At 54.0% G+C, this 15,718-nt stretch overlaps 3 protein-coding genes across 5 annotated transcripts; 2 read left to right on the top strand and 1 right to left on the bottom strand.

Annotated features, from left to right (window-relative positions):
- Window positions 1-196: 196 nt before the first annotated feature.
- On the bottom strand, window positions 197-4,823 carry LOC140658667 (magnesium transporter NIPA2-like). Of its 2 annotated transcripts, none has more exons than XM_072877346.1 (5): window positions 4,591-4,823; window positions 3,962-4,018; window positions 3,144-3,234; window positions 2,828-2,988; window positions 197-1,496 (listed from the first exon to the last, which is right to left on the bottom strand). In XM_072877346.1, the coding sequence occupies exons 1-5, from the start codon at window positions 4,727-4,729 to the stop codon at window positions 898-900; spliced, it is 1,047 nt and encodes a 348-aa protein (XP_072733447.1). In that variant the 5' UTR covers window positions 4,730-4,823; the 3' UTR covers window positions 197-897. The 2 variants fall into 2 exon arrangements, with proteins under 2 accessions (XP_072733447.1, XP_072733446.1); XM_072877345.1 differs by having other exon boundaries at window positions 197-1,526; window positions 4,591-4,808.
- TAF7L (TATA-box binding protein associated factor 7 like) lies at window positions 4,741-10,723 on the top strand. 2 transcript variants are annotated; one of them, XM_072877347.1, is made up of 12 exons: window positions 4,741-4,879; window positions 5,130-5,209; window positions 5,929-6,007; window positions 6,170-6,303; window positions 6,701-6,827; window positions 7,036-7,095; window positions 8,122-8,199; window positions 8,612-8,728; window positions 8,927-9,115; window positions 9,211-9,323; window positions 9,637-9,696; window positions 10,305-10,723. In XM_072877347.1, the coding sequence occupies exons 2-12, from the start codon at window positions 5,144-5,146 to the stop codon at window positions 10,347-10,349; spliced, it is 1,068 nt and encodes a 355-aa protein (XP_072733448.1). In that variant the 5' UTR covers window positions 4,741-4,879; window positions 5,130-5,143; the 3' UTR covers window positions 10,350-10,723. The 2 variants fall into 2 exon arrangements, with proteins under 2 accessions (XP_072733448.1, XP_072733449.1); XM_072877348.1 differs by having other exon boundaries at window positions 7,036-7,094; window positions 8,127-8,199; window positions 10,305-10,721.
- Window positions 10,724-10,903: 180 nt separating this feature from the next.
- Window positions 10,904-14,929, top strand: LOC140658686 (aryl-hydrocarbon-interacting protein-like 1). Its single transcript, XM_072877372.1, has 6 exons — window positions 10,904-11,430; window positions 12,160-12,339; window positions 12,549-12,737; window positions 12,814-12,990; window positions 13,122-13,263; window positions 13,743-14,929. Exons 1-6 carry the CDS (start codon window positions 11,335-11,337, stop codon window positions 14,927-14,929), a joined length of 1,971 nt encoding a protein of 656 aa, XP_072733473.1. The 5' UTR covers window positions 10,904-11,334.
- Window positions 14,930-15,718: the final 789 nt, after the last annotated feature.

The raw sequence follows: 15,718 nt of genomic DNA, 5'->3' as shown, positions 1-15,718 counted from the left end.
TCTAGTTATCTTTCAGAAACTTACCTCAATAGCTAAGAACTCTTAGGTCACTCCTGTTCCCACAGTAAGCGATTCCCTCTCCTGTCCCTATCTTGAGTTTCTCTTGAGCACCTGCATGGTTCTTCCTACCCCTGTAATCCTTCACGCCTTTCAGTGCTGGCCCAGCTCTCGGTACAGATGTATCACTAGCCACTCCTTAAATGAACAAATTGGTTTTTAATAGAATACAGTAACCAGGTGCTTCATCAACCTGCACAGCAAACATTGTGTGAAGAGGTTGGTCCCTCCCTAAGAGCCACCAGCAGTATGTGGCAGCACCACTGAAGTTTTCCAGTTTTGGCTGTATTCTGTTCTTGGATGTGAATCTGTAAATAAATTCTAGCAGAGTGAGCAAAACAAGTACTTGATAGAGGAATTTTTGAATTAATATTCTGGGTATGTGATCTTTAAAGCCAGATATCCATTGTCTCTGTGTAATCTTAGCACCATGTTAGATTATTTTGTAACTGTTAATCTTCTAAGTATATTTTTAAAAAATGCTGTGAGGCCTCCCCAAATGCGTGGTCTTCACATTCTGTAAGGGTTAGCACTGTGTTAGTGCTGTGGGCCTCTGCGCAGCAGAAGCCTGTGTCCTGACGAGGGCAGATCAATTCTTCATGTAAAAGAACAGTGAAGAGGCACCAAATCCCAGGAACTGGGTGGTTCCCAGGGCTCCTGTCTGTAGTCGGAGGAGGCTACTGTCCCTGTCAGCCTCCTGGCAGTGGCAGGTCACCCATCTCATGCCTGGGGCAGGTAGACAGTAACTGACAACTCCTGCTAGTGCAGCAGTAGCTGAGGCAGCATGTTCAACCTTGCAGTGGAGCTGCTCAGCAGAAAGCTAGCAGTTCAGAGGCTTCCTCACACGCTTTCACCTTCCTCCTCCTCCTCTGTGCTCTGAAAGCCCTTGTCCTCTGAGGGCAGAAGAGGCTGGTGCTGACATGACTGATGTCTGTCTGTACTCCTCCATGAGGCATGCAGGTCTGCCCTACCTTGCTGCAGGAAGAGGGGAAGGAGGTCGGAGGTGAAGGGCATGTCCCTGAAGGCATGCAGGAGGAAGATGCCAGACACAATGGTGAGGAAGCCACTGATGGTGCCGATGATGTTGTCTAGCACCATGTGTTGCCACTCCTTGAAGAGGATGGCAGAGCACATCATGACTGCTGTGGTGAACAGCACATAGTAAATGGGTGTGACCACAGACGCATTGAAGATGTCCAAGGCTTTGTTCAGATAGTTGATCTGGACACTGATGCAGATCACCAGGCACACCAGGAGTACCCAGCCCAGTGGTTCTTTCAGGACTGGCTTCCCAGAAAACAGTTCTTTCAGGGCAATCCCCAAGCCTTTGACACAGGACACAGAAAGCGAGCCAATGGCGGAGCAGACCAAAACATAAACCAGGACGTTGCTCTGTCCATAACGGGGTCCAGCCACAAAGATAAGCAGAAGGGAGCTCACTAGGACACACACAGCAAATACAATGAATCCTTGGGGAAAGAAGAATTAAAGAGCTCTATCAGAGAACAGTAGCACCAGTGACAGATGTAACTGAACAGCAAGTAGAGATGGAGGACAGGTGGGTAACTGCCCCATCAGTCTGTCTTTTTAGCCTCCACCTGTAGGGACTGGGGTTGGGAAGCAGAGTTGGTCTCCAGCCTGAGCAAAGTTGCAGAGAAAACAGCAGCTCTTTACAGTGCTGATCACAGCACTGCCCCACAAGTCAGCCTGTCGGGGGATACAGCCACCCATGCTGGAAGGGGTAGGGGCACAGCCAGGCTCTACAGCACTAGCGGAGGTGGAGGGCTTGTTGACCAGGAAGAACAGGGGGCACAGCTCTGCAGGAGGCCCAGGAAGGTGGCAGAAGGCTTGGGAAGCCCTAGCTGAAGTCTGTGGGCTGGGATAAAGAGGAAAGCGCCACATCACAGGAGTGCGAGGCCCTGCTGGAGCGCTCCCTCTAATAAGCAGCAGCATCTATTACTCTGCTTTGCTCTTCCCCTTGTGCTTCCTTCCTCCACCTCCTGTGGCTTATTCTGCCATTCATGCTATTGCCCAAATCATATCCTTGCAACCTGATTCATCCTCTAACATAAATATCAGGACTACTTGATCTTGGGCGTAAATCCTTGAATCGCTCGTTCACCTTTGCCTGAAGTTCCTCCTCTGTCTTCCCTCAGCCACACCACTGCCACCCTCGTGTACAAGAATTCCCTCTCTTATCCCGGCACTGCCACAGGCCAACCCCTTCTGCTGACAGCTGCAGCTAATTCCCATGCTCTTCACTTTTTGCATCTGTACCTCATAGACAGTATAAAAAAAGCACACTTGGTAACTGTTAATGACCCAAGTTACCATCCTTGCTTTGGCACAGACCCAGTGACTTGGGACCATCACCCAGACTCCCTCTCCGTGAAGTGGAGTTCCCATCTGCTGCTTTCATCCAGGGCCAAGAGGACTTGACAGTCCTAAAATGCCATTTTGAAGCTGACAGGTCCCCCTATGTTTTGAGCTAGTTAATAAGGTGTAAATCCTCTGAGCACGTGCATTAAGTGCTGTTTGACTGTCACCAATCTTTCATATTTAGAGCGTGGAGACCCCAGCCGTTTCCCACCACAGAAGGCAACCCGCAAGCTATCCTGGACATCGGGGAATGTTTCCTCCACTGGTGCGCACAACAAGAAACAGCTCGATTACCCTTTAGTTCAGTTCTTCCCAATCTAGCCAAGTTGTATCCTACTTTCTACTGTCATTTCCAAGCCTGAAGTTGATAGGACCCCTTTTATTTAAGTACCTGGATCTTTCAGCTTCTCTGCCATTGACTCCAGGCTGGAAACCTCTTCTTCCTGTGGAGCATGGATCACCATTACCGTGGAGCCTAGGATACTCAGGATGCAGCCAATCTTCCCATGAACATTAAGCTGCTCATTCAGGAAGGTGGAAGACAGAACTGCACTGAAAGAGAGTAAAAAAAACCCAAAACCCATTAGGCCAAGGGATAGAGTACCTGAGGGAAGAGACAGAAGAAAGCAGAGCAACTGCTTTCACCAGGGGGCAGGTAGGTGGTAAGGGGTGGTAGGTGAGGTAAGGGTGTTTCTGAAGCTGCTTACCTAACAAGGACACTTAGAGCACCCAGTGGAGTTACCAGTGTTGCAGGGGCAAAGGCATAGGCAGCAAAATTTGCTGCTTCTCCAACTCCCACTGCAAGAGAAACTCTGTCAGCTGAGCATCAATGTAGGAGCAATTCAGCATAATACAAGTTTGAGTGCAGTCAGAGAGCCTCAGTTTCCACCTGAGCATCCCATGTTTCTCTGAGGTATGTCATGCAACCAGGAAAGAACAGCGCCAGCAAGAACAAGCAAAAGCCCAACATACGTTGTCTTGGGAAGAGAAGGCTCGTGGTTACACGTGGTGATCCTTAGTCACACGTGGCTATGCAGCTGAGCAGTAACCACAGAAAAATATTTCCATAATGTCCTCAAAGCTGAAAAGAGTTTTGACCCGTTTCATGTTTCTAAGTCATGTTCTTCTCCTGGAACAGCTTTTACAGCTTTTTAAAGGGTAAATCAAGTACAGTTGATTATTAACATCGAAAAGTGTAAAATAGAGTTGCTGAAATCACTGTAGCACTAAACCCACAGTGCTGCATGTGCCCTTATAACTACATTGTCTGGGCAGGCCATATCAGAAGCACTTAACCCAACCCAGTTAGACCAGCTCCTCAACTCCTATTTAGCAGAGAAACCTGGTAATGCATGAGACTTTAGAATATTTTAAAGTTATAATTAGATCAACAACATCCTCAGACACTCAGATAAAAATCAAGCAGTCAAACAACGATCATAATAATAAAACACGAAAGCAATTGGAAACAATGACAAACACACTCTTAAGTGTGTCTTGCTACAGTTTCAGAGCAGGTACTTACTGCACAGCAGCCCTGCCCACCAAAGCCATTCTTGCAGGTACGCATGACCTCCCTGTCCTAAGTAAGGAAGAAAGAGTAACAAGAAACTTCAGATGAAGCTACACAAAAGGCTTATTTATGCTGCCAGAACTGCCTCGGAGAAGCAAGCAGCAGCAGCCTGATCTCTATGTGCAAGGCTGCCTTGGGTCTGCGTGCCTTGTCACGTACTGGCCTGACCCAGACATGGGCAAGCACTGATTCTTTTACTGTAAAAGCAAAGATTTTATCCCCTGGTCTCCCACGTTTGAAAGACAGCAGTTTCAAGAATGCATGAGTGGTTGTAGGAACGCGTCTTTGTTGGCTACGGGCGATGGCTAGCTATCCCTGTGGAAAAAGCCTACTTTTAAACCAAAAAGCCCCACAAGCATGGAGGGGGGCGGCCAAGGCCCAGCGCTGGCCGGACTGTCCGGGTGGAGGCTGGCGCGGCCTGCAGCGTCCGGGGAACGCGCCTCCCGGGGGAGCAGCTGCACTGACAGCCCGGGGGTTGTCTGCCTACGAGCCAGAGGCGGAGGCGACGGGCCGCTCGCCGGGGAGGCACCGGGGCGTTTTGCTCCCCGCCACCGCCCCCCCCCGCCCGGGGCCGGTGGTACCTGCCCTGGCGCGGCCGCGGCGGCACAGCCGGAGCAGCCCTTTCTTCTTGAGAATGAAGCTGCCGCCGATGAAGGCGCTGGAGGCCAGGGCCAGGCCCAGCCCCACGTAGAAGCCGGGCCACCCGCCGGTGCCCCCCATGGCAGCGCCGCCGCCGCTAGCCGCTGCTTCCGGTGCGCCGCTAACACCCTTCCCCCGGTGCCAGGAGGAGCGGAACGGGCGGCGCGGGCGGGGGGAGCCTATGCCGGCGCACCGGGCCTGACTTCCGCCCGGGACCGCTGCTGGGCGCGGGTGAGTGGGGCTGGGGGAGGCTCCGGCAGCGCGGTTTCGGGCTGGGAGCGCCCGTGAGCGCCGGACAGGCCCTGCCGGGGTGTCATCCCGACAGCAGCGCAGCCTCGGGCCCCGGAAAGGCCCCAGCTCCCCCCGCTGCCGCACCTGTGCGGGACGCCCGCGGGTGAGAGCGTGGCCCTGGCCGTGTTGGGCTAGGGCTACCTTGTAGGAGCCTTCTTGGCGATGAGGTAATTGTATCTTGTTTTCCAAGCTGAAGAAGAAAGGATGAGTAAGAGCAAGGATGATGCTCCGCATGAGCTGGAGAGCCAGTTTGTGCTGCGGCTGCCGCCGGTAAGAGACCATTCGGTCTGGTACAGCTGAAGTGGCCACCATCACATTTTACACACAGCTTAGTCCGGTTTGCGTGGCGAGCACAGGGGTTGGGAGAGGCATTAGCAAGGGGGGTGAAGTCAGTGGGAAATCTGTGGACCTGGCAAGGGACATGGAAGGGGCAGGGTGCTTTTGGCCTTGGGTAGCCCATTCCTACTCATTTGAACAGATTTTCTATGGCCTCCTTTTGAGAGGTGCTCCTGCAACACAGAGCAGGAGGCTCGGAACACAACTTAGAGGATTAGGGAGGAAATTTCTGTCACGGTAGAGCTTTAGCAAGTGCTGGGTCTTCAGTTGCTATGGCTGTCAGTGCACTTGATGCTATTTGTTAGATGCTTAAAGCTGAGACTGTGTCCTGCTGAGGCCAGGAGAGCTTGGTGAGGGGAACTGTAACTTCCTCCAGAGCTGTGGTCCTCTGACAGGGTGTCTCTGCTGGGGGCCTCACACCACTGTCACAGCTGTATCATGTCGGAGGGTGTGAAGGGCACTGGGAATAGCAGAGCCACAGGGTTAATGCGTGGTATTGGGAGGAGGGTGCAATTTGCATTGCGGCTCTTGCAGTTGTTTTTCTACGTTGGGATGGCAGGGGTGTTTAAAGCTGGGTAGGCTGGACAGAAGCCTTTGGTGATTCTTGGAGGAAGCACACCCAGTCCTGACGTAAGTCTGTCCAACCTTCCCAGGAATATGCCTCCACTGTGCGGCGAGCGGTACAGTCTGGGAATGTCAACTTGAAGGACAGGCTCACCATTGAGCTACATGGTGAGTGAGCAGGATCAGGGCATCTTAAAACTCCTCTGACTGTCTACAAGTGAAGCTGTGTAACTTGCATGTGTTTTCCCGTGAAATTTCTACTGCCCAGGAACATATTGCTCAGTTTAGCTGTTTAGCAACAGCACTAACCTGTCCCGTGGCTTTCTGCAGCGGATGGGCGCCACGGGATTGTCCGCGTAGACCGGGTGCCGCTGGCAGCTAAGCTGGTGGATCTGCCCTGCATCATCGAGAGCTTAAAAACCATTGACAAGAAAACCTTCTATAAGACAGCAGATATTTGCCAGGTATGGACTGTTCTTCTTGCCTGCCCCAATAGCTTAATTCCTTGCTCCCCTGTCCAGGAAAACCCTAGTACACTTTGGCAGCTGGACACCCAGTATGACATGGCTTATTTCTCTATTCTCACAATATTAGCAGCGTAAAATTTCCCACTCCACTTGGTGTTTAGAAATCCCATTTCTGAAGTATGAAATGTGATTGTCCTAACAGCTTCTCTGCTGCTGTGTTTAGATATGAACTGAGCTGGGTGTGAAACATTGTGTTTCTCGTACCCCATGCCCATGAATCCCTTTGGCTCACAACATGCAGTGGGCAGTCACCGTTCATTTTCCAGAAAAGCTTTCATATCCTTTTGTCCTTGTGTTACAATAAGCACCCTTTGTGTTTATGTGCGGATTCCAGATGCTTGTTTGTACTGTGGATGGTGATCTCTACCCTCCTTTGGAAGAGCAAACTGTGAGCACTGACCCCAAGGCAAATAAGAAGAAGGACAAGGACAGAGAGAAGAAATTCATCTGGAACCATGGCAGTGAGTAGAGGCTGTGCCAAACCCCTTCATCCCACCAACCCAGTGTCCCCACAGCTGTGCAGGGCACTCACCACTGCTGTGTCCCGGCTGTGCTGCTGCTCCATTTTCAGTACTCTCTCTCTTCCTGAAGGGATCTTCTCCCTTTTGGCACACAACTCTCCCATTAGGCCATCTGCCTGACACATGCAATCTGTTTCCTTTCTCACAGTCACTCTTCCCCTGAAAAATGTACGGAAGAGACGATTCCGGAAGACAGCTAAGAAGAAGGTGAGTTGCTTCTCACACAGATGCAGTTGCAATAACCAAAGGATAGAAAAGCAGAGACATTAGAGCTGTAACTGTTTATTAGTCCAGAAAACATGTAATTTGTTAGCATTGCTTCACATGTTTCCTTGCCCAAGATGAGGGTGAAGGGAGGGTAACAGATTTAAACACTTCTTTGGGTGCTTCCTCCATATTTTCCAAGATGCTCCTGAGGGGAAAATCCTCTGTGCAGAGAACTGCTGGACTCCATTCCTGCGGCTGCCTTGCCATAGCGCACCTCTTCCTGCTCATAGAGAAGAAAGGAAGACTCGCATGGAAATGAGACTTCACTCATTCCTGCTTTCCCAGCTGAAATCTTCTTTCTATGCATGGCCTGTTCACTTCCCCAACAAGCAACAACACTACAAATAGCATAACTGTCATGTCAGCTGGGGGAGTGACAACAGATGGAGCTCAGAGACTGTCTCTGTGCATATGCACAAGCCAGGCAAGGTGTTGGAGAGATGCAGCACTGTGAGGCTGGGAAGACTTGTTCGTCTCTGCTTTGCAGTTTCTGAGAACAGAATGGAGTGCTATTTTGCATGACATTTGGGAAACAAATTACTTGAGACATTCTTTTAGCCCACAGGAGAGATTTTATGTCACTGCATTAAGATTCCTGGCTAATTTAAAAGCAAAAAATGAAACCTTCTTTTGAGTGAGATGGGAAGGAGTTGAGTTGACCATCCATCAGAAAACAGCATCTTGAGGACTTTCTGCATACACACGAAAAGTCTTATTTCATAAGTAGTATAAGTAGAAAAGTGAGAGTATACAACCCACCAAGGAGCTCTGTGCAAAAAAGATGGATTGCTTTCTGGAGGTGCATAAATTACTTTTAGGGTGAGCATGAGCACAGGCTGAGCAGAAAGCATAAGAGGAGACAGGCTTGAAATAGGGCTCTCTCCAGAGGTGGAGGGTTGGAGTTGACCAGCACCAGCAGCCCGCACGAGGCATTTAACAGTGGCCCTGTTCTCTTTCCCCTCTCTGGCCCAGTATATTGAGTCTCCTGATGTGGAAAAAGAGGTGAAACGTCTCCTAAGCACAGATGCTGAAGCTGTCAGTGTCCGTATCCTTTTAAGGAGAAAAAAAGCTCAAATGGGGGACAAGACACTATGTGTGACCTTGGGATTGTGGAAAGGAGAGACAAGTTCAGCTCTGTGTGGGTGTGAGAGGCTGGGAGATAAGCACACAAGAGGCACTGAAGTTTTGGAGCTTCATCTTTGCCTTGTTCAGAGCTCATCGTTTCTTCATAGTGGCCTTCCTTGTGTACTGTACTATTGTACTGAGCAGGAACTTAAATAACAGCAGAGGAGAAGTCATCAAAAAAGGGGGCTGGGGTGGCTCATCCTGGATATCCATAGCTGCAAGGCCAGACTTCTTGGAGGGGCAGTGATCTCCTGCAGTTTTTAGCATTCTTTTGTCATACTGCATCTTTCATGTTCCTCTTTTTCCCTTGACTTGTCTGTTCCTGCTGTCAGGCTGGGAAGTCATTGCTGAAGATGAAACAAAAGAAGTAGACAACCATGGTTCGCTCACCAGCCTGGACATCTCATCCCCAGGGATGTCGGGACATAAGCAGGGCCATGGCTCCTCAGGTGCAGTGGGGAAGGCTTTTGTTTTCTTTCTAGCCACTAAGTAATCAGTTGGGCCCATTCTCTCTGAGGTAAGCCCTAACCAGAGCAAAGGAGAGAGGGCTTTCAGACAGGCACCCTGTACTGATGTGGTCCCTGGCAGGCAAAGGATGATGGAAGGTCATCAGCTATGTTTTTTGTCTTCCCTTTGCACTCCCCTAGAACATGATGAACTGCGGGAGATATTTAATGACATCAGCAGCAGCAGCGAAGACGAAGATGAGAGGGATCATCATGATGACGAAGACCTGAACATCATGGACACTGAGGAGGACTTGGAGAGGCAGCTGCAGGACAAGCTGAATGAGTCCGATGGGCAGCAACAAGAGAACGAGGGGTCCAACCAGATAGGTGAGTGGGTGGCAGAGTGCAGCAGAATCACTGCAGTGCCAGGCAGGCTGCGCTGCCCAGCTCTGCTGCTGCTCTGAGCTCACTCTCTCTTCCAGTCATGGGGATCCAGAAACAGATTGACAACCTGAAAAGTAAACTCCAGGAGACCCAGGACAGGAGGAAGCGCCAGGAAGATCTCATCATGAAAGTGGAGAACCTAGCTCTTAAGGTGAGAGCTCTCCTGAGGTCTCTTCAAGCCTTCTGCTTTAGCACTGGCTTGCCATTAGATCCAGCAGACTGATTCAGCTGCTGCCCTGGAAAAGCCAGGGGCCTTTGCCTGCTGGGTTAAAAATAATAGTGGTGTGACCATACATACTCCAGCATTTCCCCATGGAAGCAAAGCAATCCATGAAACTGCAGGAGATAAGGGGGCTGGTTGTCATTGCAGCTTGGGGCTTGCTGCACCATTTGACATGTTGTGCCAGTACCCATTCAGTTCAGAGCACACTGGTAACTGTGGTCTGGCATGTTTGTCTCTGCAGACCCGTCTCCAGGCTGTGCTGGATGAGTTCAAGCAGCAGGAAGAGCGAGAGAAGCAGCAGGTGAGGAAACTCCCACAGCGGAGTAGGAAGGACTGGGGCATGACACGGTTCTAGGCTTGGCCTCTAGCAAAGTTTCTGAATCTTGTACCACACCATCTGCTTTGAACTCTGGTGTTACAGGTCAGGTGTGGTTGTATCTCATCTGTACTTGCATGGAGCTTCCTAAGGCACAAGGAGGTACAGGAAATGGGGTTGATTGTAGCCTTCCTTCTAGAGGAGCAGTGAGCTGAAACATGTGTAGTCAGCAATCCAAGGCTGCTAGGATTGCTGCCTGGGGTAAAACAGGGCACAGAAACCCGCTAGCACCCATGCACAAGAAAGGCAGTAGCTGTAGGGTCTTGGCAGATTTCCTGTCTGGGCAGCTCTGCTGAGTTTCAACCAGGTACCAAGGCAGGAGGTTCCCACTCCCAGGTTCCTGTTGTGTGGCTTTATGTTGTCGGCAGTGCTGAGTTCTGCCCCAGAGGTGCCCAGGCACGGCTCCCTGTGTTGTACAGGCAAAGCAGCCACTGGCGTAGGTAGAAGATCTGCAGAAACGCAGGAGTGCTTGGGCTGGAGCTGCCAGGAGTCCCAGCCATGCTTTACTGTAAGGCCTCACTCCCTTTTCCCAGATGACATCCCTGCAGGAGCAGCTGGAGTCCCTCATGGAGAAGTGAGGAGCAGGCCTGGGTCTTTGTACCTGCAAACAAAGCTGGAAGTGTTGTTCATCTGCCATGCTGAAGTCTGCTCTAGTCACACACCTCTGCTGCCAGATGTGCTGCTAGGCAGTGCTAGAGGCTCTGTGTCCAGAGCTGCTCTCACATACATTGTGCTGGGCTTGGCTGAGTGGCACTAAAGAATTGGACTATGCCTGCGAGAGCAGCCAAGACACTGGATTGGCTACACTGGTATGTATTCAGCACCATTCCCCCAGAGGGATTTAGTTCTCCCTGGGACAGTGCAGTGCAACTTTCTGCATCTTGCTGAGTCTTGGACTTGATGAGCTGTGGCTTGGTAGGAGCTTGTTCTTGTGTTTGGGGAATGCTTGTGTCTGCAAATCAGACTCAATAAAGTACTGTTTCCAACCCTGGTCTGTTCCTCTGTGGTCACCGGAGCACAGACTAGCACTGCCTCTTGACAGCTTGTGCCTGACCACACACAGCCCCTGGCTGGTGCTCATACCAGCATCGCTGGGCTTCTACACTGAAATGCTCCTTGCGTGGCTAGGTCAAGGGGAGACTGTGTGCAAGGGGGACCCTGCAAGCTGTCACTCTGTGGGAGGAACAAGGCCCTCCTGATCAGGGAGTTTCTTTAATTCCTCACAGACTAGGCAGGCAAATCCCAGATTAACCTGGCAGAGTGGGAAGAGGATTAGAAAGGCAGTTCCAGAATGCAACGGAGGGCACTGCGGGCTTCAGCAAGTGTATGCCACAAAGGGACACCCCTCTCACAACCTGAAGGGCAGGGGAAGGGGAGAAAGCCTTCAAGTTCTGCCCCTGCTACAGAAAGCGAAAGGCCAGTGTCAGCCCTGCGAGATGACATGTGTGTCCAGATAGTCAAGAAAGGGCGATACCCCGAGGAAGACGCAGAGCTCGGGAAGGGCCAGAGCACATCCGTGTGCATGTGCCTGTGACCTGCTCCTGGGGGCCAGTGGGAGCAGCCATGGAGGAAACCTACTTGCTAAATGTGGAAGGGGTCAAAAAGAAGATTCTGCATGGAGGCCAAGGGGAGCTGCCAAAGTTGCAGGATGGGAGCAAGGTAAGTCGTCTTGGTTGTTACCCCAAAGCCCTAGGAGAGGGGAGTGGGTCCAACACTGACATCCCTGCCCATTACAGTTAGATTCTCTGCTCACAAGCTGAGCTCCAGGTCTGTGGTATGGGGAGATCCCATCTCCAGGAGATCCCTCACAAGGTGGGTGCATGAGGGGCTGTTTTGGGCACAGGCAGCCATATTGCCCTCACAGTGACGGCTGACATGGCCTACTGCCTTCACCTTTCTTGGTGCTGTTACCTGCCTTCTCCCTCTGTCCTGGGGCTGTCAGAACTTAGTGGCCACAATGGGTTGCTGGATATTTGCCTTTCCTGATGTGTCAAACAGGAGTGAGGAGTGCCAATGGGGAGCTCTTGGGGGTTTCCGAGATTCCCCAGCCCGTGGGTATGGGCAGATCAGTGTGGGTTCTGCCAGGTCCTGGTGAATGCTGTGGGAGCACTCTCTGTCCTGGGTTATAAAGGGGGGATCCAAAGAGAGCAGCAAGCTATAGTACCGATGGGCAATAAGACACTCCACCATCTGATTGCTGCCTAAGTGGGTAGGAGGCACAATCTCCTGCTGCAGATGGAGAGCTGCCAATCAAACCAGCACCTCACTGGGAGCAGGCTTGGCTCTGCGTCCTGGCCCTGTGGCAGAGGGATTCAGAGGTGGCAAGGGGACAGAGGGGTCTTACTACGGTGCCTGCCCTGGCTCAACACTGAGCTTTCTCTGGGGCAGATCACCTTCCACTTCCAGACGCTGAAGGATGACTTTGAACGGACAGTGATCGATGACAGCCGGGAAGCTGGCATCCCCATGGAGATCATTGTGGGCAAGATGTTCAAGATGGAGATCTGGGAGACACTGCTCAGCTCCATGAGAGCCGGGGAGGTGGCCGAGTTCTGGTGTGACACCATTGTGAGTGAGTGGCCTGCAGGCACCCACTCCCCTCCTTTCTGCAGAGCCAGGGCACAGGACCATGCACCCCAGAGATGCTCCAGCCTTGCCTGGTGCAAGCACAGGGGGCATAGATGTGACCTAACCACTGCACCAGGGGGCCTGCCCCAGAGGAAGGGGGTGCAGCCTTGGCCCCATGCGACTGAGCAGGGTGCTCCCCCTCCTTGCAGCACACGGGCATGTATGCCCTGGTCTCCAGGGGCATGCGGAGGATTGCGGAGGGCCGGGACCCCCTGGAAGGGCAGAAGCACCGCTGTGGCATGGGCAACATGTTTGACTACCACAGCACAGGCTATGATGACCTGGACGAACTGCAGCGGACACCGCAGCCCCTCATCTTCATCATGGAGTTGTTTCGGGTAAGGGGGATGGTGGGGATGGCTGCCAGCGCAGGGATGGCCAGGGCAGGCAGCTCAGCTCCCGCTGCCCATGCAGGTGGAGGAGCCCTCGGCATACAAGCGTGACACCTGGGCCATGAGCAAGGAGGAGAAACTGGCGGCAGTGCCTGTGCTGCACAGCGAGGGCAACCGCCTTGTCCTCCGCAGGGAGTTTGAGCAGGCGGCAGCAAAGTACCAGGAGGCTGTCATCTGTCTGAGGAACCTCCAGGCCAAGGTGAGCAGGACCCAGCCACTTCCTGTCATCCCTGCCTGGGTTTCCTCAGTAAAGCACTCCCCTGTGAGCCCTGGGTGCCCAGGAGGGGATGGCCACAGCCATGAACCACCCACCATGGCTCCCTGGGGCAGGAGAAGCCATGGGAGGATGGCTGGCTGAAGCTGGAGAGCCTGGTCACACCGCTGGTGCTCAACTACTGCCAGTGCCAGCTGGAGCTGGGCGAGTACTACGAGGTGCTGGAGCACACAACAGAGCTCCTCCGGAAACACAATGGTACCGTGCCCTGCATCCCACCCCCCCGCTGTGCCCACGGCCCCCAGGGACTCTGGCCTCTGGATCCCCCATCCATGACAATGCTCAACCCACATCCCTCTGCCTGTGATGTGGATCCCCATGTCCACTGCAGAACCCATGTTCCAGGTCCCCCTGCCCATGTCCGTGGTTTCCCCTGCCCACGATGGCACCTGCACCCCATGTTCTGTAGGTTCCCCTGCCCATGATGTTGTCTGACATCATCCAGATCCCCCTGCCCACCATGGTTCCCCTTGTCCATGATGATCCCTGCACCCCATGTCCCCTGGTTCCCACAGCGGTACGTGCATGACCAAGGTCCCCCTGCCTACAAGTGTGTCCACCCCATGTTTCGATGGTACCTGTGCTCCATGTCCTCTGGGTTCTCAGGGCCTCCAGCTCCTGTGGCTGGTGCCCCTGAGCTGCAGGACCCCCCACCGGGGGCTCTCCTCTCCTGGCAGACAACGCCAAGGCCTATTTCAAGCGGGCGAAGGCCCACGCTGCTGTCTGGAATGAGCGGGAGGCACGGGAAGACTTCCTGCGGGTGGCTCACCTTGACCCCTCCATGGCGGCTGCTGTGAAGAAGGAGCTGAAGCAGCTGGGGGAGAGGATGAGGAAGAAGCATGTGGAAGATCGGAAGCGCTACAAGGGGCTCTTCCAGCCACCCCAGGGGCTGTGGGCCAGCAAGGGGCAGGAGAGCGGGGAGACAGGTGACAGGGTGATGCTGCGGGAAGAGGCACCCCAGGGTGAGGTTGGGGTCCCAGAGATCCCTGGGCAGGGGGAGCAGGGTGCAGGGACCGAAGAAGCAGAACAACCAGGGTCTGACCAAGCAGAACAAGGGACCCCCAGGGCCAGGTGTGAAGGGGCAGCACCAGGAGGAGAAGCAGCCCATGAGCAGCCTGTGGGGGTGGAGGTGGAAGCACAGGATGGGACAGGACTGAGTGAAGAAGCAAACCTGGGCACTTGTGGGGCAGAGCCAGAGAGCGTGGGAGCAGAGAGAGGGGCAGAGGAGGAAGATGAGAAGGAGGGGGGGGGGAAGGAGGTGGAGGAAGAAAAAGAGGAGAGGGAGGCAGTGGAGAAGGTAGAGGAAGATGAAAAGGAAGAGAGCCCAGCAGCAGAGATTGAAGAGCTGGCTGTAGGGCAATGTGGGACAGCAGGGGGGACAGAGGCAGCAGGGCTCAGGCAGAGGCTGGAGCACGGAGCCAACGGGGCAGAGGGAGCTGGCACAGGGACCACGGCCAGGGCTGAGCCAGGCAGAGCCCCAGAGCCGGGCCCCCCCATCAAAGAGCTGGAGCCAGCCGAGGGGCACCCGGAGCTGGAGGATGAAACACCCGGAGAGGCGCTGGTAGAGGGGAGCTGCGGGGAGCAGCAAGCAGGCAGCGGCCGAGGAAATGCTGGGGAAGGCAACATCCCCCCTGACAGCTTCACCCCTGGGGCAGTGCTCCAGGCTGGGCACTCCGGGGCAGACGAGGAGCTGGGCGGAGGGGCAGAAGTAGCCCCCTGCCCCATAGCAGCCAGGGGAGGGGGTGATGCACACCCCAGGGCAGTGCAGCGAGAGCAGAGAGCTCGGGGCCACGACCCTGGGACACGGCCAGCCCTGAGCAGGGCCGATTACCCCTGGATGGGGGAAAGGCTGCCGGACCACTGACGACCAGTGCACAGGCACTGGGGCTGCTGTACCCTTAGGGGGAGCCCCAGGGCTGGGGACTGGCCCTGCAGTGACAAGGGGACAATGCTGTCCTCACCCTGCCGCCGCCGAGACCACCAGCCCCGCTGTGCAGCAGCGCCTGCTGCTTCCCTGCCCCGACTCATCGGCTCCAGCGCCTTTCAGCTGGGCCCCGCTGAGCTTTGCTGGCTGAGAAATAAAAGCCCTTCCCTGGCACCATGTGCTGGATTTGTTCCTGGACGTGACCGGCTTCCCTGATCACAGCCTGCACCTCCTGCCTTTCCCTGGAGATTGCGGTGCAGGATGGGGATGGGGCATTTCGCACTACCCTTGAGAGGGGGAGTTAAAGAGGTTGCATTTCACCCCCATTTAAGCTCGTGAATCTCTCCTGCATGAGAGCTGTCCCTGTACTTCCCTGCGGTAGCACCGTATCAGGCCTTTGCCCAGCACCGCCAGCCCTTCCAGGCAGGGGTGAGAGCAGGTCCAGCCCTACAAGTACCAGTCCTGGGCAGGCTTCACTGTCAGCTGGGGCTGGGCTGTACCCTGTGTGGCAGGGAGGGCCTGAGAGCCCCTAGCCTTGCCCTGGGCTAGTCCTCAGCTGAGCCCCTCACTGTGCTGCAGAGACACGGGGAACATGGGCAGCACTTGGGGCAGAGGCACCCAGACACCTCTGGGCACTGGAGATGTAATGAGGCTCCAGGGAGAAAGCATGGAGGGAAAAGGAGTGCCTGCCCAGCATCCCACTGCTGCCTACATGCTTCCTGGGGCTGA

This window comes from Ciconia boyciana, chromosome 12 (assembly GCF_034638445.1).
Source record: "Ciconia boyciana chromosome 12, ASM3463844v1, whole genome shotgun sequence".
Lineage (NCBI taxonomy): Eukaryota > Metazoa > Chordata > Aves > Ciconiiformes > Ciconiidae > Ciconia > Ciconia boyciana.
Note: the sequence above shows the minus strand (reverse complement) of the source record. Positions and strands in the feature narration are given on the sequence as shown.

Bases quoted from the DNA above. Each gene is read 5' to 3' on its own strand.
- TAF7L (XM_072877347.1), top strand. From the start codon at position 5,144: ATGAGTAAGAGCAAGGATGATGCTCCGCATGAGCTGGAGAGCCAGTTT. The intron at 7,096-8,121 runs TGAGTTGCTTCT...TCCCCTCTCTGG, and splicing joins GAAGACAGCTAAGAAGAAGG to CCCAGTATATTGAGTCTCCT. The intron at 9,324-9,636 runs GTGAGAGCTCTC...TTGTCTCTGCAG, and splicing joins TGGAGAACCTAGCTCTTAAG to ACCCGTCTCCAGGCTGTGCT.
- LOC140658667 (XM_072877345.1), bottom strand. From the start codon at position 4,729: ATGGGGGGCACCGGCGGGTGGCCCGGCTTCTACGTGGGGCTGGGCCTG. The intron at 4,019-4,590 runs GTACCACCGGCC...TTCCTTACTTAG, and splicing joins CCGCGGCCGCGCCAGGGCAG to GACAGGGAGGTCATGCGTAC. The intron at 1,527-2,827 runs GTACTTAAATAA...TCTTTCCCCAAG, and splicing joins AGAGAAGCTGAAAGATCCAG to GATTCATTGTATTTGCTGTG.
- LOC140658686 (XM_072877372.1), top strand. From the start codon at position 11,335: ATGGAGGAAACCTACTTGCTAAATGTGGAAGGGGTCAAAAAGAAGATT. The intron at 12,738-12,813 runs GTAAGGGGGATG...CTGCCCATGCAG, and splicing joins TCATCATGGAGTTGTTTCGG to GTGGAGGAGCCCTCGGCATA. The intron at 13,264-13,742 runs GTACCGTGCCCT...CTCTCCTGGCAG, and splicing joins GCTCCTCCGGAAACACAATG to ACAACGCCAAGGCCTATTTC.